This window comes from Cydia pomonella, chromosome 15, assembly GCF_033807575.1.
Source record: "Cydia pomonella isolate Wapato2018A chromosome 15, ilCydPomo1, whole genome shotgun sequence".
Taxonomy (NCBI): domain Eukaryota; kingdom Metazoa; phylum Arthropoda; class Insecta; order Lepidoptera; family Tortricidae; genus Cydia; species Cydia pomonella.
In genome coordinates, this window is record NC_084717.1 from 11,971,016 (window position 1) to 11,995,306 (window position 24,291).

The 24,291-nt window shown below is 38.2% G+C and overlaps 1 protein-coding gene across 1 annotated transcript; it reads left to right on the forward strand.

Annotated features, from left to right (window-relative positions):
* The first annotated feature begins 762 nt into the window (after nt 1-762).
* LOC133525833 (nuclear RNA export factor 1) lies at nt 763-22,547 on the forward strand. The gene is made up of 10 exons (XM_061862235.1): nt 763-1,013; nt 1,142-1,744; nt 2,213-2,403; nt 11,530-11,639; nt 15,001-15,037; nt 16,481-16,731; nt 17,431-17,599; nt 18,426-18,590; nt 19,417-19,568; nt 20,458-22,547. The coding sequence occupies exons 1-10, from the start codon at nt 956-958 to the stop codon at nt 20,555-20,557; spliced, it is 1,836 nt and encodes a 611-aa protein (XP_061718219.1). The 5' UTR covers nt 763-955; the 3' UTR covers nt 20,558-22,547.
* Nucleotides 22,548-24,291: the final 1,744 nt, after the last annotated feature.

Consider the following 24,291-nt stretch of genomic DNA (forward strand, 5'->3'; position numbering starts at 1 on the left):
TTTTGTAGCAGTTTTATTTTTATTTTTAGTGTTTTTTTTTGTACAAGTAGTAAATAACTATAGCTTATAAGATACTCAAATTAACAAATGTGGACCACTTTGTCTGAATAAAGAAATTATTTATTTATTATTAAATATTAAGCAGTATCCAAAAAAATATTATAGTTAGTAGTTTTTAATTAACACGTATTTTCACTTTATCATAGCAGTCATAATTCAACTAACTTCACTTAGTCAAATATAGACGCACTAAAAAATAAAATGTGGGCAAATAATCATTAACTTCGTTCAAAAAATCACTAAGTTATAATTAAGGTATAATATTTAAGGGCAAAAATTAATTATCGCCTATAGCTCCTAAATCGTTAGTGTGAATAATATAAGTCCATTTTGAGCTCAAAGAATAGCAGTTTCCAATGAATAAACACATATAAAACCACAATTTCATCTTAAGATAATTGCAGTAAAATAAAATTTTTTTTTTTTTTTTTAAACCCTCATAACTCAAAATGACTAATGAACGATTTGGTGACTTTTCGCTCTACGGCGACGGTATATTGATATAAATACTACCACAATGGTATGTTTTTAACATGTGCGAGTGAGACACCGCGCCCCACTTTTGCTATCTCAAGTGGACCGTTTTCTCTAGTCTGGTAAGAACATCTTTCTACCTCAGTGATAAGGTTCAATTTACTATAAAAAAAAAAGTTAGAGTCTGCTCCACTTTATATCTCCATGTACTTGCTGTGTTGGTTGTAATGGTAGTATATTTTCTTTGTCGTTGGTAGTTTTTTTGTCTGTGACTGTCTGACTGAAGACTGCATATGTTGTACTGCGGTGTGGCGTGTTAATTTTTGTCTCGTTATATTGTTTCCATATCATTGAATTATATTGATACGTTTAATTAATACGTGAGGATATATTGAAGTGCATATTTAGTGATTTTTGTACAATGCCGAAACGAGGTGGTGGAAAACCTAGAAAGTTGAGAAGTGGTCTTGACCATTATGGTATGGTTTTTCCTGTATTTTCTTCAATGTTACATAGAATAGAATAGTAAATACATTTTACGAAATCTAATGGAATAGTGTAACATATTTTCTTTTTATACACGATTTAAATAAAAAAAACATTTCAGAGCATGATGATCGAACGCACAGTAATCTCACGCGTCGTGTCAGTTTCAAGCCAGGAGCGTTTAAAGGGAAAGGAAAATTCCGAGGTTTTAATGACCCCAAAGTATTACTCGATGACGACATTGACATGGGGGCCAATTCGGGGGGTCCTGGACACATGAACAACCGTATGGGCGGGTTTAGGGGCCGAGGAGGCCGACTGACGCCAACTCCACGCCGCCCCGGAGGCCCTAGAAGATTCATACCAGGTCCGCTTCCCTGGTACCAAATCGTCATTCCATATGGGGGCAAGCATCCTAAAGAGGTTATTTTAAAAGCTTTGCTAGGCTTCATATCACCAGAGGTGTTCATACCCCACTATTACAAAATAAATGGCAATGCTGCTGTTTTTTATGTGGATGATGTGAAAGTGGCAGAGAAGCTTTTTCATACAGACAGGAAGATTGTGATGTCTGATGGCTTTAAGCTGGTTGTCATGGTCCGTAATAATGCTCCAAATGTACAGATTGATGCAGCGATGAAGGAAAAGATGAAACTTGTAATGGCAAAGAGATATAATGCTGCTACTAAAGCATTAGACTTGACAAAGTTCCATGCTGATCCAGGTAATTACTGAAATAATTCCAAATTATTTTAGAGTAAGGTCTATGTTATAAGGCACAGCAGGCCAATCTCTGCACAGGTGTCTACACCAACAGCAACCTTGACATGCGGGCCAGACTTAGTCCGCAAGTCTACTTGACCTGCGAAGAGTTCAAAATATCATACAATCTGGCCCTGCAAAAGGGAACCTGTAGGCTGTCCTGGCCCTGTGTTCAAGTTTGGAGAGTCTTGCCCTTATGCATTATAAAAAAATAAAAAAATGCAATATTATGGTAACTTGTGTTTTATCATGGAATTACCCATACTCTGTTGTCACACACACCTGACACACCCCTATCTTATAAGTCCATTCTACCTAACAGCTATGTGACATTGCCTGAAAATTTTTTCAACAGATCTAGTTTTCATGATAATATTTTCATGATAATATTTTACACTAGCAATTGAAATGCAAATATATATTTCAACAGATCTAGCAGACATATTTTGTGCCCTGTTCCGTCCACAAATAATGCTGGCAGCTGTAGACATCATGGCTGAGAACATTCCGGATCTGGAAGCTCTAAATCTCAATGATAACAAAATGCATAGCATTGAACACTTGAAAATCCTAGCAAACAAATTGAAGAGTCTGAAGATTTTGTATTTGGGAGACAACAAGGTATGTCGTTGTGTTTTAAATTTTATATTACTTTTCCCAGGATGAACTACAAAATTGTTACTTTATGAAATATCAAACACAATTCCTCTTCCCCCCGGACCGCCCTCGTGCGTAAACGTGCTCAAAATCTACAATACTTTTTATTTTAAAAATTAAATAGCATTTAAATAGTAAAAATACAGTGCAGAAAAATAGGAGTGCATAAGTGGTCAGTGCTGAGCGGCGACTTCGCGCCTGGTACCAGTACGCCGAAAACCGGTCGTTATCGGTAAACTGCGCGGGCGCTGGCCTCTGGCCAATGACAAAGGATTAGGCGTATTACGCCCCGCCCCCTAATTAGCGATTATCCACTTGCGTACGCGCAACTTATTGACTACTTCTGCAGCTTATAGTGCCCTAGTGTCATGTCGGATTCGGAACAAGCAGAGCCTACTATGGACACCCACAAGACTCCTGAAAACCTATATAGCTCACAACGCCAAAAGGGGCAGAAACGACAACGGGAAAGTGAGCTTACGCAGTTTAAGGATGAACTTATCGCTACTATGAATAGAATACTGGCCCCACAGCTGGCTGAAATAAAAAAAAACACGGAGTTACTAAATGAAATTAAGCAGACAAACCACAAAATCGAGGAATCCGTGGAATTTCTGTCGGCGAAATACGAAGAAACAAAATCTAAAATCGCACAATTAGAATCGGAGGCGAAGGTGGATAAAAAACATATAGCAACACTGGAAAATAAGATAGCAGACCTGCTACGGGACAGCCGCAAGACCAACCTCGAGATAAAAAATGTACCTATACAGACTAAAGAAACTAAAGAGAACCTGATCGGCATGGTCTCTCAGCTTGGAAATACCATTGCTTACCCCATTCAGAAATCAGAAATTAAGGATGTCTATCGAATAAATAACAAAAAAGAAAACTCTAAAACCTCTACCATTATATTAGAAACAACTTCCGCCCTTGTAAAGAATGAAGTGCTAAAAAAATGCAAGGAGTATAACATAAAAAGTGCTGATAGCCTCTGCGCAAAACACCTTGGCCTGCCGGTAAGTCCAAACACCCCCATATTCGTTGCTGAGCAACTAACACCCCTAGCTTCACGGCTATACTACTTAGCTCGCGAACTAAAAAAAACAAAGCGCTTTAAATACTGCTGGACTAGCTATGGCAGAGTATACCTCAGGAGGACAGAAAGCTCAAAAATAATCACAGTAACAAGCGAGGCTCAACTGCAGCGCTTAGAAAATGAAGGAAACTCAAACACTCCTGCAGTTCCCAGTGAATCACACCCCGAGAATCCAGTTAACATATGACTATCGCAAGTGCCACCAGTTAAAATGTTATGCACCCCTAGTATTAAGAAACGTTCTAGACCTAGCGGACGGGTAACTCAATTACAATATGTGCTAAAACAACACAAAAAACAGCTTAACAACAAACGTACAATATTATGCACTCTTTCACTTACCAAGACTCTCCCTTTCACTCACGGTGGAATTCCGTACCCGCACGGCCTTGAACTTAACTATAAGAATCTAAGCTTATTGTTATTGCTACGAGTGGAAGCAAACTACCACGACATATGCGCTCCTGGTAGTTTGTTTCACCTATTACGACCCCCAATGGCTCACTCACACGCATTGTTTAAGTCCAACCAAAAACAAACATACACAATCACACACACTGTCGGCATCACCATAACCCCAAAAATAGCACACATCCATCTCTACATATCCTCTAACACAACGATTTATCTATGTAACCCTAGTAACAACGTGACGCAAAACCCTCGTCTAAATAATCTCCATGTTTACAAACTAAAAACAAATCAAAACTCCTGTAACCTGTGCGGCCCTAGTACTGCTGCTACCTATAACACCTTCCTATTACAATCGGACTCATATCTTTTATCGTATAATAACTAGTCAGTATAGTGTTATAAATGATATTGATAGTCTAGAAATAGCCCAATCTTGTGAATGCGACCCCCAGGACCTCCGTAAATATATACCCGCATCTAAAAAAAACCTAACTGTTATATCGCAGAATATCCGGAGTATATACACTAACTTCTATGACTTCCAAATTTTTCTTTCCCAACTTGATTTTGAACCAGATATTTTAATATTCACTGAATGTCGACTTAATCCTTTAAAATCAATTCCGCAGCTCTGTAATTATACCTCTATGGGGACCTCTAATAATATGAACCAGAATGACGGTGTAGTAGCATTTGTTAAAACGCACCTAAAAGCTAACATAGACGAACTAAAGCTAGACCACGCTTCATGCCTGCGAATCACTGTACAGAACATGATCATCCTTGGGATTTATAGATCTCCCTCAAACAATGATGCGACCAATTTCATAAATTCACTAAATACTCACCTAGAACACATTTCTGCCAAAACAATAGCTGTCATGGGGGATATAAATATTAATTTGATACCGCGAACACAAGAGCAATTGTATGAGTATAACAATAGACATACCTACCTGAATATGCTCAGTTTACATGGTATTCTTCCTGGCCTTCTTAAACCGACTAGATTGGCTAGCTGTCTGGATCATATTATGTTAAAAATACACAAAGCAACGACAACTGCACACACAGCTGCCCTCAATACAACAATAACGGACCATAAAACTGTTCTGTTAGACTTATCTCTTGACTTTAATAAAAATATAATCTCCAAATCTATAGAAAAAATTGATTACGAAAATGCAGCTAAAATATTACAAGAAAAAAACATTAGCACACTACTTGCTAGCAATGATCCAAATATCATTATAGAAGAACTAACAACTAAACTTAATGAGTCGCTAAACGAAAGCAAAACAGTGAAAAACATTCCCAGAAATCGTAGGATCATTAAGCCATGGATAACACCGGGTATTCTGCGATGTATCAAAAACAGGAACAAAATGCAGATGAAACTCCGATCTGACCCGGAAAATGATGTCCTGAGGGTCACATATAAAAGGTACCGGAATTTCACGTGCAATTTAATAAAAAAGTTAAAGCGTAGTTATGACCGCAACCTGCTGGAAAACACAAAAAAGAACTCAAAAGCTCTTTGGGCATCGATTAAAACTATTACCAATTACAAAGCTGTTAAAACAGACAATACTGAGTTACTAAAACACAAATTGGATCCCTTAGAAGCTGTTAACCAAGTTAACTACTTCTTTACTAATATTGGGAAAAAGTTAGCTTCAGAAATCCCGACCAATGATAATGTTGCTCCTATACTCACTGACACTAGTGCTACATTCAACAACAACTCCAATTCGTTTGTTTTAATGGAAACGGATCCCCTGGAAGTTGAAAATACCTTAATGACCTTAAAACCTGATAGCGCACCTGGCATTGACGGGATACCCACAAAACTTCTAAAGACATGTAAAACTATAATAGCCCCTGTGGTTAGTCATCTAGTAAATTTATGCTTTGCTCAAGGTGTCTTCCCCAAACTATTAAAAAAATCACTCGTTACACCGGTTTACAAGAGTGGGGACAAAACAGAGCCGAATAACTACAGGCCAATATCGGTGCTTACAGCAATGTCAAAAATTATAGAAAAAATAATAAATAAAAGGCTCATTAACTACTTTAATAAATATAACCTACTTTCAAAATTTCAATTTGGTTTCCGTCAAGAAAGATCAACTGAAGATGCCATTTTAAACCTAACATCCACAGTCTGTAAAGCAACAGAAAATGGTAGTAAATGTATTGCTGTTTTCCTAGACTTAAAAAAGGCATTTGATACGGTATCTCTTCCCACTCTTATAAACAAGCTTGAACGCTATGGCATCAGGGGCAAACCGCTGGATGTTCTGGCTGATTACCTCCGGGATCGTACCCAAAGCGTCAGAATAGGAAACTATACGAGCACGGACGCAGAAGTGACGTTTGGTGTCCCTCAGGGCAGCGTCCTAGGCCCGACCTTGTTTCTTGTCTACATAAACGACTTGACAGACAAGCTAGTCCAAGATGGACATATAATTTTGTATGCAGACGATACTGTAGTTTTGTTTACTGGACAGGACTGGGAATCGGCTTTTGACGCTGCCGAGAGGGGCCTCTACAGGGTAAGCTTGTGGCTGAAAGATAATCTACTTACACTGAACAAAGAGAAATGTAACTATATCTGCTTCTCGAAAAATTCTAGAACACAACCTCATAAAAATCTTAACCTAAGAATCCACGGATGTAACTATTTAAATAACACTACTTGCCACTGTACACCTCTTAATAAAGTAATATCTACGAAATACCTAGGTATCATCATTGATCAACGACTATCCTGGCATGAACATATAGAATACATAACTGCCCGAATAAGAAAACTAGTATGGTTATTTAAAATCTTAAGACATGTAGCGAATACGATTCTTTTACAACAAATATATACAACGCTAGCGCAATCAATAATGTCGTACTGTATTCCAGTTTGGGGAGCCGCAGATAAAACTAAATACCTGGAAGTAGAGAGAGGGCAGAGGTACCTCCTAAAAACTATGTACTTTAAGCCACGAAGATACCCCACTTCAGAACTATATGCACACTGTAAGGTACTTAGTATGCGTAAGTTGTACATAACCTCTGCAACCTTAAAACTTCACAGCTCTATACCGCTTAATCTTAATCTACTTACCCAAAGAAGGAATCACAGAGTTGTACCTGAGCCTAGAAGTAAATCAGCCTTTGCAAGGAGGCAATACGACGTACAATCTGCAATTATATATAACAAGATAAATAAGGAACTCAATATACACTTGCTAAATAATTATGAATGTAAAAAAACCATAATGAAATGGATAAGTGCGCTCGACTATAATGCTACTGAGGATATAATTCGGAAATAAAATCTTAAAAACAAATCGATACCACACACATACACACACACACACACACACACACATCTAGCCTATGCTTTATTGCATATCTATATATTTATATATATATATATATATACACACACGTGTCCACACTTAGCCTAAAAGAGATAAGAAAAATATATATATATATATATATATATTAAAGAATAAGTAATATATAATCAAATGTAAATTTTGTAAACTTTATCAATTTGTAATTTCATTGTAAAATTATAATGTTAATATCAAAACTTCTCTTAGTGTAGATCTAAATCTGTAATCTGGAAGAGCGAGGTCTCCTGACACAGGTACTTCATACCTAATAGGAGGACTCGACCACTGTGTATTTACCAACTAAGATTAAAATGAAATAAATGATTATCTTATCTAAAATGATTATCTTAATGTTAAAAGAAATCGATTGACAATATCAAGCATGGAAGAAATTATGATAATTTACTATAGCAAATTAAATTTAGTGAATCCATAAAAAAAAAAAAAAATATAATGATATGTACAGTCAACGTCAAATACTTTGTAGCAACCAAAGTAGCCAAATAGTTCGGTACACCATATATTTAGTATGGTGTACTGAACTATTTGGCCACTTTGACCGCTACAAAGTATTTGACGCTGACTGTACATGGATACATGGTATATCACGGGGAACCTGAAAGATTTTAACCACTCAATTTATTAGGCCAAAAGAAGGAAAAACACACTCATCTCAAAAAAAAAATAATAATTTTTTCTGCAAATAGGTAGTCCAAGTGGCGGCCTCATGGGATGGCGAGCAGGGCAGTCTCCCAGGGCCGCGCATTAGCGAGGGTCTCACATGAACCCAATCACATGTTTACAAGGGCCTCGCAAAGCAGATTTTTACAAGGGCCGCCCAGGGCCTCGCGATGGTTAAAGCTGCCACAGAGTCCACAAGGGCAAATTTGCTTGTCTGTCTCTACTTTTTACATCTAAAGTAGCTCCCTGAACTTCAGCTATAATTATGCCAGTTATTCTCTCGTTTAACGTAACGTAGTTACCTACTCGTTACCAAGAATTGGCGATTAACAAGTGTTTAAATACTTAAATAAAAACAAATTTGTTATCTGATATTTACTTTGAAAATTCGCATATAGATTTAACATATCCATCCCTAGCTGTAACCCTAGTTGTAAACAAATACAAGCCAATGGCGACAAGACCCACGAAAAACGTTGAAATTAAGAGTAAATTTTTTAATTGCCTTATTATTATTAAATAATGGTTTTATATAGAAAGCAAATGTATAAAAAAACAGGCCTAAATATGGGTGTAATAGTACATTACGATACAAGTGCGAAAAATATGAAATTCGAAACGAGTGGCGATAAATTAAAACACGACCGAGGGGAGTGTTTTAAATCGACACGAGTTGCGAATTACCTATTCACACATGTATCGTACAACGTTTTACAGTACATATGGCCCTTTAAATGTTCGACACAGTAACGTAATATGCTAATTTTCGCACTAGTGCGGTAAAGTAGCACCAAATGTACTGTAAAATAAATTTCAATTGTTATTATTCTCCCATTTAGTGAGCAGTTGAATTTGTATCTTGTATACAAGACAGCGGCGCTAACGTATCGTTGATTGATTGATGTATTTATTCGTTATAACATAGGTACATTGTATTGGTCTTAGAGGTAAAGCATATTACGAACACTATGTTTTGCCGCTTGGCGTACGAATTTGTTTATATATAAAATTAAGTTAACATGCGTAGGTCTAAGGTATTCATGCTTCATTAGTCAAATCAATTACAAAAATAATAAATCACTTGAGAAAGATAACTCACAATAACAATAAAATATTAAAGAATGTCAACAATGAAATTTTATAGAACTACAAATAATGTCAAAAATAGAAAAGAGCTATAAATGTTGTATACTATAGTAACATTTCTTGAGTAGTAGTGTTTTTAACGCCTTCTTAAAATGTGCAATATTTAATTCTTTAATATTGTTCGGAATTCTATTATATATTTGAGGTGCCATTCCTAGCACACTTTTGCGCATCATGGCTGTTTTACACACTTTATGGCATAATTCATTTTTGTATTGAGATCGTACAGGGAGCTTACGTGTGTCAGCAATTTTATCAAAAATGTTTGGATTACATTTCACAAAGACAGACATTTCCAAGATATATAGGCAGGGCAAAGTTAGGATATTTAGTGATCTAAAGTACGGAATACAACTATCTATAATTTTTAGACCACACATAGATCGTACACATCTTTGGGCTTTGAGTACTGCGCCTTTATCAGCAGCATTGCCCCAAAAAATGACTCCATATCGTAGTACCGATCCAACAAGTCCATGATATGCAACAAGTAAAGCGTCATTATTTACTACCTTGGAAAGCTTATAAAGAGCAAATTCTGACTTACTTAATTTTTTACACACTTCATTTATATGGAATTTCCAAGTTAGTTGGCTATCAATAAATAATCCTAGAAATTTGGTCACTCCTACAGTCTCTATAATATTTCCATTATAATTCATATTAATATCATTCGGTTCAATTCGTTGGTAAAAATGCATAATATTAGTTTTTGTCAAATGAATTGCTAGGTTATTATTACTAAGCCACATTATTATCTCAGTTATTACATTATTTATATCATTTTCATAATTAATCTGTACCCCTAGTGTAAATAAATTCGATTTCCAAACGTGACGTACGCGTTTGCGTTTAGTCTCATTTTGTATTGGATTTAGAAAGAGCGCGCCAAGCGGGACGTTTTGGAAACTCAAAATCCTATACAAAATGAGACTTAACGCAAACGCGTTCGTCACGTTATGATGTCGATCAAAGTTACACTAGGGGTACTGGTTACTGCATTTTATAATAGAGGTGCTATCATCAGCAAATAAGATCATAGGATGGGGAATGGCCTTGGGCAAGTCATTTGGACCCGGGTATGTCCTTAAACTACGTCCAAAAGAGAGGTATGGGCAATGTGAATGTCATCTCGCCTTGTGTGGTAGGGCACAGCACAGCGGATGTCATTCCAGATCTAGAGCAGAGCCCAACTGGGGAAGTACCTCCCTCCTACCTTACGGAAAACCGCAGCCAAATAACACTTGACCCTACTCATAGTGTTGTGTTCCTGCCGGTGAGTAAGGTTGCCAGAGCTCAACGAGGGGGGTGGGGTTAGGGTCGGCAACGCGCATGTAACTCCTCTGGAGTTGCAGGTGTACATAGGCTACGGAGACTGCTTACCATCAGGCAGGCCGTATGCTTGTTTGCCACCGACGTAGTATAAAAAATATATATATATATATAAATTAGAAAGAGAACGTTCTATCGTTGCCTCGTATACCGGACAACGGTGGTCGAAGGGTTAAATATGATGACACTATTAAAATCTTTCGGGTTGCTAGTGAAACACCGTGTATATTCACCAAGCAAATAAATCCATATTCAAGGCTACTTCGAAGTTCGGAATCGTGTATTCTCGCTCAAACCTTTGATGTTGAGTAGGACCTTGGGGAGATCTCTCGGGGACCCGGGATTTTTGCTCTGTATGGAGCCACTCTGCTACATTCCAGCAGAGGCAGCGTTAGGCGTGGGCGACGTGGGCCACTGCCTACGGCCTCGCGGTCCGTGGGCCTCGCGCCTCAAATAAGAATAACTCAGACACGTTAAAATGTTCGTTATATCTTGCGTCACCAGAGGGCCTCGCTAAATGTACCTTGCTCACATAAAGTTTCTGTCTTGCCCCGCCACTGCATTCCAGCACCACATGAGAGACTCTCTCTTCTGTCTCCATGGACCCTCGACATAGACTGTCTGTAACACCTGATATAAAAAAGAAATTTTTACATAGTCCATCCCCTGTTATGACACTGGTTACCATCCTCAGTGGGACTTTCCCACGTTGAAGGAGCGACTTAGTGAATTTTTCATTGATGCCACATATTCATATTTGGCCCGTCTGCATCAGTCTGCAGTCTGGTTTAGCCAGTATGCTGTGTGGTTTTTCTGTACATACTAGCAGCAGTGAGTGTACCTTGCTAATAAGTATCAGGAGAATTGGTTCAGAATCTAAATTCACCACCTCAGGAAGACCTGTTTCACATATAAAGTTGTATCTGTAGTATTACTGCCACTTAAAATATTTCAATTCGTAATCATTCAAATATATTCTTTATAATCTTATCACAATTTAAATGGACTTAATTATTTTAGATACCTTACGTCGGATCACTGGATTGCCTTAAGTCACTGCCGCTTGTGGAGCTGTACCTCAAAGGAAACCCATTGGTCACCAGGTGTAGTGACCATGACATATATGTCAGGTAATATTTATCCAAACACTTACAGGATTTGACGGGAATGCTTGTTATGGAGCTTGAATGCTTGGCAAACACATCCTAATAGGGATATTGGGTTGCATGTAGGGCTGCTACAGATGTGCAACTTGTGGAAAGTTTCCAAAAAGTTGGAAAAGTTCTTGGAAGTCTTAGTTTAGGAAGATTTAACAGGAAATAAAGGCAAATTTGATTCCGATACAGAAATAAGAGAAGATACCGATTTTTTGTGTAGAAATTTTGCAATTTTGGAAACGTTCCGATGGCACATCAGTAAGGGCTGCCATAAACTAGGGATAGCGAAAGGCCGTATAGGAAAAGCCCGTGAAAAAGAAGGGGAAGTGCCGCAGACTTGATGGGGTTCGGCTTTGGCGATCTCTACCTTACAAACCCATAAAGAAAAAGTTGGGATTACTAAGACTCAAAAAGTGTCCAGGAGGTCTTCTCTGGTTGCTTTTCGGTCAGGCTCAGAAGACAGATCTGGATGGGTATCAAACTAGGACAAATCCAGGGAAAGAGTTGCTCATGTCGCATGTAGTGAAACCTTGTAGGGTGTTTCAAATATATAAAAGGAAATTTGAATGTGTACAAAACTTGTACGGGGTACCTACAGACGGACTCAAATTATAGGTCTACCACTTATTTAACAGTTTGGTAAAGAAGTTGTGATTATCTGATAGAAGGTACTTATCTAAATTTTAAACTGGTTTACATATTACATTTTTATTTATTTATATACGAAATATATATCAGTTTCATGCAGCCAAGCTTTCAACAAGTCCATAGCTGACCATAATAACTTCTCACCAACCACCTTTCAATGGTAGACCTATAATTTTGATGGTTGAGTTCTAAGCAAAGATGTTTGTCTTTTATTTGTATTTTAATATAATAAGCTGGGCTACCTATATGCCTGATACTTTAAAAATTTATAACCATTTGATTGTTATAGGATCTATTGAATTCAGATTCAGAACATCAGTATTGCTTAAATATCAATGCTCTATGGAATTATTTATGTTTAAAAGACATCTCAGAATTGTCGTAGTGTCGATGCAATGTTTTGGAATCTTGTTAAAGTACCTAATACTTATAGAGTCTAGTCTAAGGGAGGAATAGGAATGAAATAACATATGAATGCAATGTTCTTTTTTTTCTGTGCGGGCTTATAATATAAACAATAAAAAAAGTGTTTGTCACCAGTTATGAAAACAGCTCTGGTAGTTTTGCACAATGTTTACACCATAAACTTGCAAAAATAAAGCCCTACAAGATCTTTATCAGACAATTGGCTACTTGACTGGTTTTTGTAAATAATGTCAAACGATCTTGATTTTCCTGAGGATCAAATGTCTATATAGGACTCATGGCATTTAAGCAACACAAAGGTCAGAAATGAGAGTTAAAGACTGATGCTCGCAGTCGACGATTGAAACGCCTCTAACTGTAAATGATAAGGTGATGTGACGTCACATCATATAAGTCTGTCCTAAATGTATGGAAGATCAAGGAAATTGCCATTTTGACCCCGAAATATTGCGTTTATGTGTATAGTTGTCATACAATTTATTTTTCAATAAAATGTAAGGAACCGAATGGTACCAGTTCCTTTTCTATTTTTGAAAGACAAAAAAAATATTAAGTAAGTAAGTAAGTAAGTAAGTAAATATTCTTTATTGTGCACCATACATTTAAAAATAGACAGGAAATAATAATAATATACTACTTCGGGTATAATATTATACTTCGGAGCCTTGTATTTTTTTATAATCTCAATATAATTTTTTTAATTCCACTTTTTTATAATGGATGGCTCATTATCTATCCATTTACCTAAATTTTGTTATAATATTCAACATGTGTCAAGTACCCAATTATTTGATATTTTGATTGTGTTGCATAATGCATGATTTCAATGCAGAACTTGCACACTGTGGTAGGAGGTCACAATCTTAAATGCTACATTTAATATAGATACATAAAGTATAGTCACCAGTACTAGATTTACATTTGATTAAAATGCATTAATGTTTCTGGTCTGAAATTACTCTGTTCTTCACTAGTTGAATCTGCTTGACATTTTTTCATCATAAATACCTAATACAAGTTTCTGATTCTGTTCATAACTATTTCGAGTGTTTTAGACTACGTGCTCTTATTTAAATTAACAATATCCAGTATTTGTAAGTACGTGACTGCCATAAGATATTAATTTGGTTGCCACTACACATTTTTAAAATGAAAAACGCTAAATGTCATATTGAGAATGTTCTAGTAATTTTGTGTAGTGCTAGAAATGGCTGGTCAAACAGGTTATTGTAAGTCACATTATGATAGTACTGTTTATCAAAATAACTGCAAATAAAACTATGTTTGACCCAGGTTTTTCAAATACACTCGTGGTCAGAGATTCATAAAAATATACAAAAGGATGCCAAGCACATTCGTAATGATCTTTAAATGCCTGCATTGCTCGTAACTTTTATGAAACCGTGGCCAGGTTGAAACATTCAACTATGTGCACTTTTCTATGTGAATGAAAAGTAACTTGACTGCGAAACGGATGAACTGTCACTATAGATAGTGCGTCTGATTTTGCAATTAGGTTGCTTGTCATAACGTGCTGGACCCCTTATTTCTATATTACTGGCTTTTTAACCTTTTGACCGCCAAAGACGTCATATGACGCGCGCGGCGACAACCCAATATCAACGTTCATGCATACCGACAAGGTTCACGATTACACGCCGTGTACGATAGGCGTGGCGTTCAGAAGGTTAATAAAGTCAGATTTACGTAAGTTGGCATGAATTGATTCAATGGGTAAAATGAAAGAATTTATATTACATGAACAGTAGATGTGTCCCGGCTAGGCTTCCCCGGTACCTAAATTTCACAAACCAGACTTTTTTCAGCTGGTTTAGTTGAAAAAGAAAATAATGACTGGACTATAATGAGAGCCGGGTTGTCCTAGTTAGGGTAACACATTCATATATTCTCATTCCATTCTTGCCATCTTTTGTGATAAGATCAACCGAGGTAAATGCAACTATGAGATTATTGCGTCTTTTCGTTATTTCTCGGATACTATTGGTCGCAACGCCCTCTATGTTACTTTTTATTTCTTATCTCCAAGTAGGTCAGCAGGCTTTTACCACAAAATGACGGGAGCTCTTGTTAATCTCGTTGTTCAAATAGCCGCTATAATCCTATAGTTGCATTTATCCCAGTCGATCTTATATTTTGATGTGTGGCATTGTCATTCATGCCAACTATATTAATCACTAACGTGTGAATGAGAGTTTCAGAGGCTTTCATTGACATGAGTTGCCATCTTATTTGTCTCCAGCGATGTGCGGAAGAAGTTCCCCAAGCTCGTCAGATTGGTACGTTGTATTTGTACAAAGTTTTTATTATATGTAGAACTTTGATTTAGTGGTACTTAGTTGTAGTTTTTACTAGTGGTGTCTGTTTTTAATGGTATTGGTATTGTCAATAATATGACTGGTATAAAGCACTCGCGCCTCGAACCTTGTTAAAACATGCGAATGGTTATGTTGACGATTAACGTGACATGTACTCAATCTATATTTCTTTTGACTTCGAGTAGATCAACTTTTTCTTATATCTCGTTACCAGTCGTTAAGTCTCCTGGGTTACTCTTTAGAACAAATGTTTAGGATTTAAACTAAAAAAAGTGTTTTTTTTTTCGATAATAGGCTCATTCTAATATGGGCCGTCTACTGAGGTAACTTATTAGAATGTGTAACAATGTTGTTCTCTTATAATCTGTGGTACCCGAGGGCCTAGCCAAGATGCCAATCGTTTGCATCGTAGCGTACGAAACGTTAATGTTACTCTGTCACTCTTCTAAGCGCAACCGAACAACGTTAGCGTTTCGTTCGCTACGGCGCAAACGACTGGCATCTTGACTAGGCCGCCTGTCGTCTCCCGTCAGGCTGATGGAACAAATAACAGAAGAAACAATTGATCTACCTTAAAGAAATCGTCGGGTGACAACCATAAGACATTAATTGCATAAAATAGGTAATCAGTAATCACACAAAAATCTACCTTGTTTTGTGACTAGTACGGTTTCACCCTGGTCTATCTAAATTTGTGGTAGTAATTATGGAGTTTTAGTTGTCACCTGACGAAATACGATCTATATATACATTTATATTTTTAAACACTTGTGGTAGGTAGGCGGCAGCTTCAGGATCATGAGGCAACCGTACCGTACGTAACTACGAGTAACCAACAACCAATTGAATAACTGATGTTAGCGCACTGTCGTGTCGTGGACGCTATGACACATTTTCTGTACTTTGTAGAATAAATGATAACTTTTTTGAGTGTGTTGTAGATTTGTCAACTGGGCTATAAGCGCCGTGTGCAGTAAAATATGAGGCCTAAAATGTTATATAGCGGTTACGTTGCGAACATGCGCTATGTATTTCGTGGCCAGATCTTAGAATTGATAATTTCATTACGTGGTGTGGAAATCATTTTATGAATTGATCGGTTGGCTAGATCACGAGAAAGTCAAACCTAACTTAACCAGTATCATACTTCATGATTCATGATGAATTCTAAAATGGCATTTATAGAAATGATCAAATTATATGATTTTGCCTCGACATAATTATACACATATTATATCAATCAAATAGAAACCTGAGCCATCGCTTATTAAATTAAATCTAAATAACCCATATGTTGTACGTATTGTTGGTCAATTTGACACCTTGTTATGAAGGCTCAAGGTTTTATTTTGTCAAGTATACTTTCCATCCAAACATAAACACTAACATACATACAAACTACAGGACGGCGTGGACCTCCCCCCAGTGATCGGCTTCGACGTCGCTGAAGACTCCGCGTTACCACCTCGAAAACAATCCTTCCTCGTTGACGAGGCAGGCAAAGATCTCGTCCGCGATTTCCTGACACAGTACTTCGCCATATACGACTCTGAATCGCGGCAGCCGCTGTTAGACGCGTACCACGAGCACGCTCATATGTCGATGGCTGCGAGCTATTTGACCTATGATGGAAGGAGTAATTCCGCGGGGACCAAGTTAGTATTTTTTTGCAAGAGTTCATAGTTTTAGAAACAATACAATCCTTCGTAGTAGATGAGGCGGGTAGGGACCTCGTTCATGATTTCTTGACACAGTACTTCGCCATATAATTAAGACTGATCCACGATAGCCGCTGTTAGACGCGTACCAAGAGCACGCTCATATGTGATGGCTGATGGCTGCGAGCTATTTAGCCTATGATGGTAGGAGTAATACTGCGGGGACTAAGTATATTTTTGTATAGAGTTGATCATAGTTTTAGAAACAATACAATCTTTCGTAGTAGACGAGGCGGGTAAGGACGTTGTCCGATGATTTCCTGATACAATACTTCGCCTCATACGACTCTGATTCAGCCGCTCGAGGCAAGCAAAGCCCCGTATCACTATTAAGTAGATTTCTTTAATTTTAGATCCTTAAAAGGCTTCTTGCTCTAATTTACCCACATATTTGTATGACACATCTTAATAAAGGTTAACCTGGAGGAGACATGCATATACAATTCATTGTTGGGGAGACCGTCATAGGGCATTTGTATACTGCTCTAGTATTTGTATACGTACGTCGCTCAGACACAGTCGGAATGGAATAGCTTCACTCCTGCTCTACTGACCTGCTGTAAGTAGGTTGTGTACAGAGCCAACAGATGAAAGAGCTTGTAGACGGTCTTCCCTCATTGACGGTTTTTATTTCAGACTAACCAGCTACATAACAAACAGCCGCAACATAATCCGCATCCAAGACAGAGAATCGCGGCGCCGCTATTTACGCACTGGCAAGCTGCAGGTGGTGTCGTTCCTCTCTGAACTACCTAAGACCAGCCACGATCTGCTGGGCTTCGCTGTGGACTTACCCGTCTTCACTGTAAGTATTTGCACTGTTTAGTTGCCCTTATAAGCTCATAATCAAAGACAGAATCTGCGCACAGGCAAGCTGGAGGTGGTGTCATTCCTCTCTGAACTACTTACCTAATACCTCCTTTTCACGACCAGCTGGCCTTCGTTGTGGACTTGCCCGTCTTTACTGTACCTAAGTGCTTACTCTACTATTTTGCCTTGATAACCTTATAACAGGGTCTACTAACACACATCCAAGACTCACTCACTGTTTAGTTATGTGTGAGTTAGACCACGGCTGAGTTTTAATCACGCGAGAAAGTTAGCTTTCTTACTACCACAGAGTTTGCTATCTTTGAAGCCGTGAGTCTTTGACGTAACTGAATCATAACTCACAATATTCGTTATTCAGTGGAATGGATAACAAATTGTAACTTGTTATATCAACGGTACTCTTCCAATTCCTATTACTATACAGATAGCTAATATTACAAGTTACAATAGGCCCGTGATACCCCAGTATATGGCACTGAGACTACACGCTTGTTTGGGAATATGGCAAATGGCAGCCGGGTTTTGATTTTCAGTGCATCCGTCATCCAGCGTTAGTTTTTCACTCAGCCGTACGATATAGTTAAATCGTGGCACTGGGGTAGTAAATTAGTAGGACTCATCTCATTATGACAGAAAAATCCTTAGTTGGGATAGTGTAGTCAATTTACTATTTTCTATTTATTTCCCGAAAAAATACTTTCGTATATGATATTGTGATAAGCGTACTAAACTACTTGGGTGCACATATTTTGTTCTCTAATGTAATCATCCTTACGATCCTCCTTCTCTTTTCCTTACAGCCGACCATGATCGTCCTAGTAATGAACGGCGTGTTTAAGGAGACCAGCGTAGCGGGCACCCCAACCCGCTCCTTTCACCGTACATTCGTCATCGTGCCCAATGCCAACGGCGGGTTCTGCGTCATGAATGACATGCTGTTTATCACCAACACGACCAAAGATCAGGTTAGACACAGTAATGTATGACCAGCGTAGCGGGCACCCCAACCCGCTCCTTCCACCGTACATTCGTCATCGTGCCCAACGCCAACGGCGGGTTCTGCGTCATGAATGACATGCTGTTCATCACCAACACGACCAAAGATTAGGTTAGACACAGTAATGTATGACCAGAGTAGCGGGCACCCTAACCCGCTCCTTCCACCGTACATTCGTCATCGTGCCCAACGCCAACGGCGGGTTCTGCGTCATGAATGACATGCTGTTCATCACCAACACGACCAAAGATTAGGTTAGACACAGTAATGTATGACCAGCGTAGCGGGGACCCCAACCCGCTCCTTTCACCGTACATTCGTCATCGTGTCCAATGCCAACGGCGGGTTCTGCGTCATGAATGACATGCTGTTTATGACCAACACGACCAAAGATCAGGTTAGACACAGTAATGTATGACCAGCGTAGCGGGCACCCCAACCCGCTCTTTCCACCGTACATTCGTCATCGTGCCCAACGCCAACGGCGGCTTCTGCGTCATAAACGACATGCTGTTCATCACCAACACGATCAAAAATCAGGTTTGACACAGTAAATGACCAGCGTAGCAGGCACCCCCACCCGCTTCTTCCACCGTATCTTCGTCATCGATAACGGCGGGTTCTGCGTCATTTACCAAAAAAAAATTATGAAATTTACACCAAAAGAAAATTTAAATTAGTTAGTTGATTTGTCGATAAATGGCGCTGTATACTTCTGGTCTTTTTAGTTATTGAGATAATTTATAGTTTGTACGGAACCCTCGGTGAGTTGACCGGTTTTTATTTATTTCCAGGAAGAGCAAGCTTTTTCATCCGGCCCGGCCGTAGCCCCGGCGGCGGCGCCCGCGCCCGCGCCCGCGCCCGCGCCCGCGCCGGCCGACGACCACGCCGCGCTGCTCGCCATGCTGAGCCAGCAGACCGGCATGAACCAGCACTGGACCATGAAGTAAGGACCTGCGTACAATCATAAACAATTGTAAACCCTGAACTCGTGTCTGCTGCACACTGTTGGTACACGGGGCCATTCAAACTTTACTAGTTTATCCTGTCACATTGCTTAATAGTACATTACTACAGAGGCCGAAGTCATATAGACAGGCCGGATAGGTTTGAGGCGGGCAAGCCCATATTTTCCGCCGAGGTATGTATAGTGCTTTTCTCAAACATGCAATGAAATAATAATAAAAATAGGATGATAATGATGATGATGATGATTGTTTCATGTCCTAATGTGATAGGTTATTCAGTGCGTGGGGTATTGAAGGGGAACAAAAATTTGATTATTTTGGCGCTACGACGCACGCCATTACGCTTTTTTCCTTTTTTTTTTCTTTTTTTTTTATTATTATTACTTTGGGGTCTCCTAAAGGGGAGACTCTAAAGGGGAACAAAAATGTTATTATTTTTGCGCTACGACGCACGGTTTAGGAGATACAGCCCTATAAAGATTTTTTTTTCAGTCATGCAGAACTATTTAAACCCTGAAATAACAATAATAAAACAAAAAAAAAAACAAAAAAGAAAAATAGAGGACTTTGTCGGCCCAGGCCTGCAAGCTTTGTATGAAATTCCATTAACGATCTCTTGTCCTAGCGGCACCTGAAACGTCATACTTCGCAGCCTATTAAAGGGAACATAACATCAATATTTCATTGCATGTTTGGGAAAATAATTTTATTATGCCTCACAACTCGCGTTTTTCATGCCGTATCTATTACGTATAGTGCATAATATTGCGTCTGCAATCCTTCAGTTTAAATAGCTGATGCAGGGCCCCGTATATATTATGCAGTAATTAGCTTAGAGTATGTATGCTTACAATAATGTTTTTCCAGCTGCCTACAAGAAACCGGCTGGGACTACCAAAGAGCCCTACTGATCTTCAACCAGCTACACGCCGAAGGCAAGATACCGCCTGAGGCCTTCGTCAAGTGAAGCTCCGGACCCACGTGGTTGAGGCTGTGCCTACTGTACATATAGTTTAAGGAGATTCATATTTTTGTTAGTCGTATTAAGTAAGATATCGAATTTGAGCATTGTTGTGACTAGTTATGTTTGAGTTTGAAGGGCTATTATAACTGGACATACAAAACTGGATATAATCTGAACATTTAGTACAGTAATGTGCTGCAGTTGTAGCCCTTCGGATGGCATTTTAACTATGAATTTGCTGAGAAACTGGGTTTGTCATTGTCTTGATAAAGGATGGCATTTCACTTGGCTTTCAGTTTTCTAAATAATTTGCGAAATCATGACCCAAATGAAGTGCGATCCTTATGAAAATGAGGTTTTGTGATTTCTGGGATTGGCGGCACTTTCATGATTAAATTTAAACTAATTCTATGGTAATACTTCTAATCAGTTCTATGGAACAATCATACTATAATAAACTTTTATTTTGCAGTCCCATAATTCTAATTAGAAGTACCCACTAAACATTACATAAAAAAAGACCACAATTATGGCAACGTTTGTCGCAGATTTAGATTATAATTAAAAGTTAATAGTTTCAATCAAAAGATGCAAGAAACGCGACAATCGGAGTCGAAAAAAAAGAAAGAAAAAAAGAAGATGGCCAATTGCAAACTGACTAATAAGACATTTGTCTTGCAAATGATTCAGTTATTCATTTTATTTATTTGATTTGGATGTTGCTAAGTGTATTAATTCGTACATGGCTGTATGAAATAATAAGTTCTTAATGTTTTTGTAATGGTTAAAGAAGAATATTGTAAAAGTAGTTCAACATTTATATGCTATCGTAAGACTGATTGTAAATCATTTTATCACACGACCCAATCAACATGCAAGAAAATATAATAAATCAACTTATTGAGGTCTAATGTTATAATTATAAATGATGCCATGATTCTGATTCGTACTATTATTTATTTTAGTACAAAATGTGCTACTTTTCGATAACTCAGAATTTTGGAATTATAAATCTATGGCGTTATTCATAAACGCGTTACTGGCCTGAACTAGCTATGAATCGTTTGTCTTTATCTGTCATTTTGACTTAAGTATTTGTAAGAAAACATAATTTAACTAAATCAGGCCCGTAAAGTTTTATGAATAAGGGGCTAATGTATACTTTTATTTTTTGCTGTACATGCATTACTAAATGTAAGAAATTAATAAACTGCCAAATGGTTTAGATCACATGTTTGCCATTCCTTGACGTTAATTCTCTGTAACTAAGGTAATACGTAATAACAAAAAAATAATATATTACTTTTACCATAGAGTAGAATTAACTTACATACTAAACTAACATTTATTGCCTTCTTTAAAGGTATTCGTTATTGTATAACTTCCTATAATAACATTGTTTGTCAAAATATGACCGAGTCTACGTTACTGTGAGGCTGAATGAAGCATGATCGAAATTTAATTTTTAGATGTCTTTAGTTAATCATCCTAAAATGTTTAAAAAAAAAAAAACATGAAAACATTGTACATAAATAGGGTTATCATTTTGGGATTTAAGGAGCTACGGGACTGACATTGGGCGCGTGTCTGTCAGCTGTTTTGGTGTTCAACAATGCTTGGTTGATGGAACCCCGGATCAGGGGTCCGTACAGGGTTGGAGACCCTGCCCATGCCAAAGCGACGGAACCCCTTCGCGTGGGCTAGTCGCTCGTTCAATGCTTGGGAATATCACCATGAATTTGAACTGACACCATTGTCACATTGCTGTATTTCTATAGACACTTGCTGATTCTATAAAATTTCTTGGTCTGTGGTTCCTTTGGTTGTGGGACAGAGTGGAGACACGTAGGTAACCTAGAGACCGTGTGAGATTTTTTAGAATAGTAATCGCCTTTTCTGTTCGCTGTGGCTTCCTTTGGGCGGGGCTTAGGAGCGATGCTGAGTTTATCTCAAATGTATATAATGATGATGGATTAAATTTAATTTATAAGCATTTTATCTTTTCTTTATTTATCCTGTACTAGGGACCTGAACTGTACATGGTCGAGCTTAGATAGTTGTATTTATAGACAATTCTAAATTACTAGTAAAGTTGGTTCAAAGTGTGAATGTAAATAATAATAAATGTGTAAATAATAATTCGTTTTGTTATGAATGCTCTGCTAAGAACAGAAGTACCTTCTGTAAGCGATTTGATTTTTGATGCACTTCGCACATGTTCATTTATAGTGGACAGGCACAGTGCATCAAGAACCAACTTTGAGGGACAAAGTGTTGATTGTCATTATAAAGGGTACTCAGAAATTTGGCATTTGAGAAGCCATTTGCACCCTGTCATTTCACGTCAAGTTGTGCCACCCTAATAATTGCTCGGAGCAATGCTGAGCCGAACGGAGCCGAGAATGCCCGAAAGGAACATTTTCGCCCCCCTGCTTTAACCAAATTCGCACATAGCCAATACTAACCAAGTACGAGTACCTACCTATGTACGAGTACCTATATCAAGGTTCTGATTAAACTCATGTTTGTGATCTGTCACGTCTTGAGATGTTTACCAGCGTAGATAACTTCGGTCAACACTTCTAAATCTCGTCTGGAGCAACGCAGTTTCTAGGTCGACTGTCAACGACATGTCTAAGCATGGTTAGAGTTAATTACTACTCTGTAGTGTGCTGTTTAAGATTCAAATTAAAAATGTTAGAAATGACGATGTTCATCAATTGTCAGTGCCATCATCATCTGTATTAGGTACTCGTACTTGGGGTAGAATAAACAGTAGAAATATCAAATATAAATAATTACCTACTTAAAATGTAGGTAATGGGTACTAGGCGACGATATACATACGTATATAAATATATATATACTTGTGTACATAGAAGACACCCATGACTCGGGGACAAATATCTGTGTTCATCACACAAATAAAAGCCCTTAGCGGGATTTGAACCCGGGACCCTCGGCTTCATAGGCAGGGTCACTCTATTACTCCCCACTAGGCCAGACTGGTCGTCCTCTAACACCTCAACCAACAACCAAGATCAAGATCCTTAACCAAGACTGTTAATAACCTCTGCCGACAGTCAAACTCCGAGGAAAATAGTTAGAGAAAATCTTCCGCGTATGTGACTTAAATTTGTTGACTAAAGATAACAGTTCGCAGTAACTAGTGACACCGTAAAACTCATTTACGCGGATGGAAAATTTCAATCATATGTGTACCTATACTTATTAGATTAGGTACTTAAATATTTGTTTCAAACGCTTTGTAAGAATGTTATGAATCTGCCACAAATCTTGAAGTTGCCATACTTCCAACTTTCTGCAGACCAAAGAATGACTCACGATAGAACGGCCTGGGCCCAGGCCGAGGCAATCGACACTTTGTTTTATATGACAGGCTCCCGGTGATCACGTGATGCTTTCCATAGAAAACGAAGTGTCGGAAGTCTCAGCCCGGACCCAGGCCATTCTAACGTGAGTCATCTTTGATTTCTAGCTATATAGACTACACAGACACCGCATTATGAAGCGTTACCTACTTACTTACTAAGAGTACGAGGTCACCACACAAACGTGCAATTTTATTTGTAAAATGCTGTTTAAATGCTACCACTTAAGCAGCACAACGATATACTTATACATATTGTATTCTACGCCTTTTCATACTGTACAGTCTAGCACGCTCACTGCGGGAGAAATCTTGAAGAACTTTTAACTGGTGCGGTCGAGATCGA

Excerpts from the sequence above, each read along its gene's own strand:
- LOC133525833 (XM_061862235.1), top strand. The coding sequence starts at position 956 with ATGCCGAAACGAGGTGGTGGAAAACCTAGAAAGTTGAGAAGTGGTCTT. Across the intron at positions 15,038-16,480 it reads TCCCCAAGCTCGTCAGATTG|GACGGCGTGGACCTCCCCCC; the intron begins GTACGTTGTATT and ends TACAAACTACAG. Across the intron at positions 16,732-17,430 it reads AGTAATTCCGCGGGGACCAA|ACTAACCAGCTACATAACAA; the intron begins GTTAGTATTTTT and ends TTTTTATTTCAG.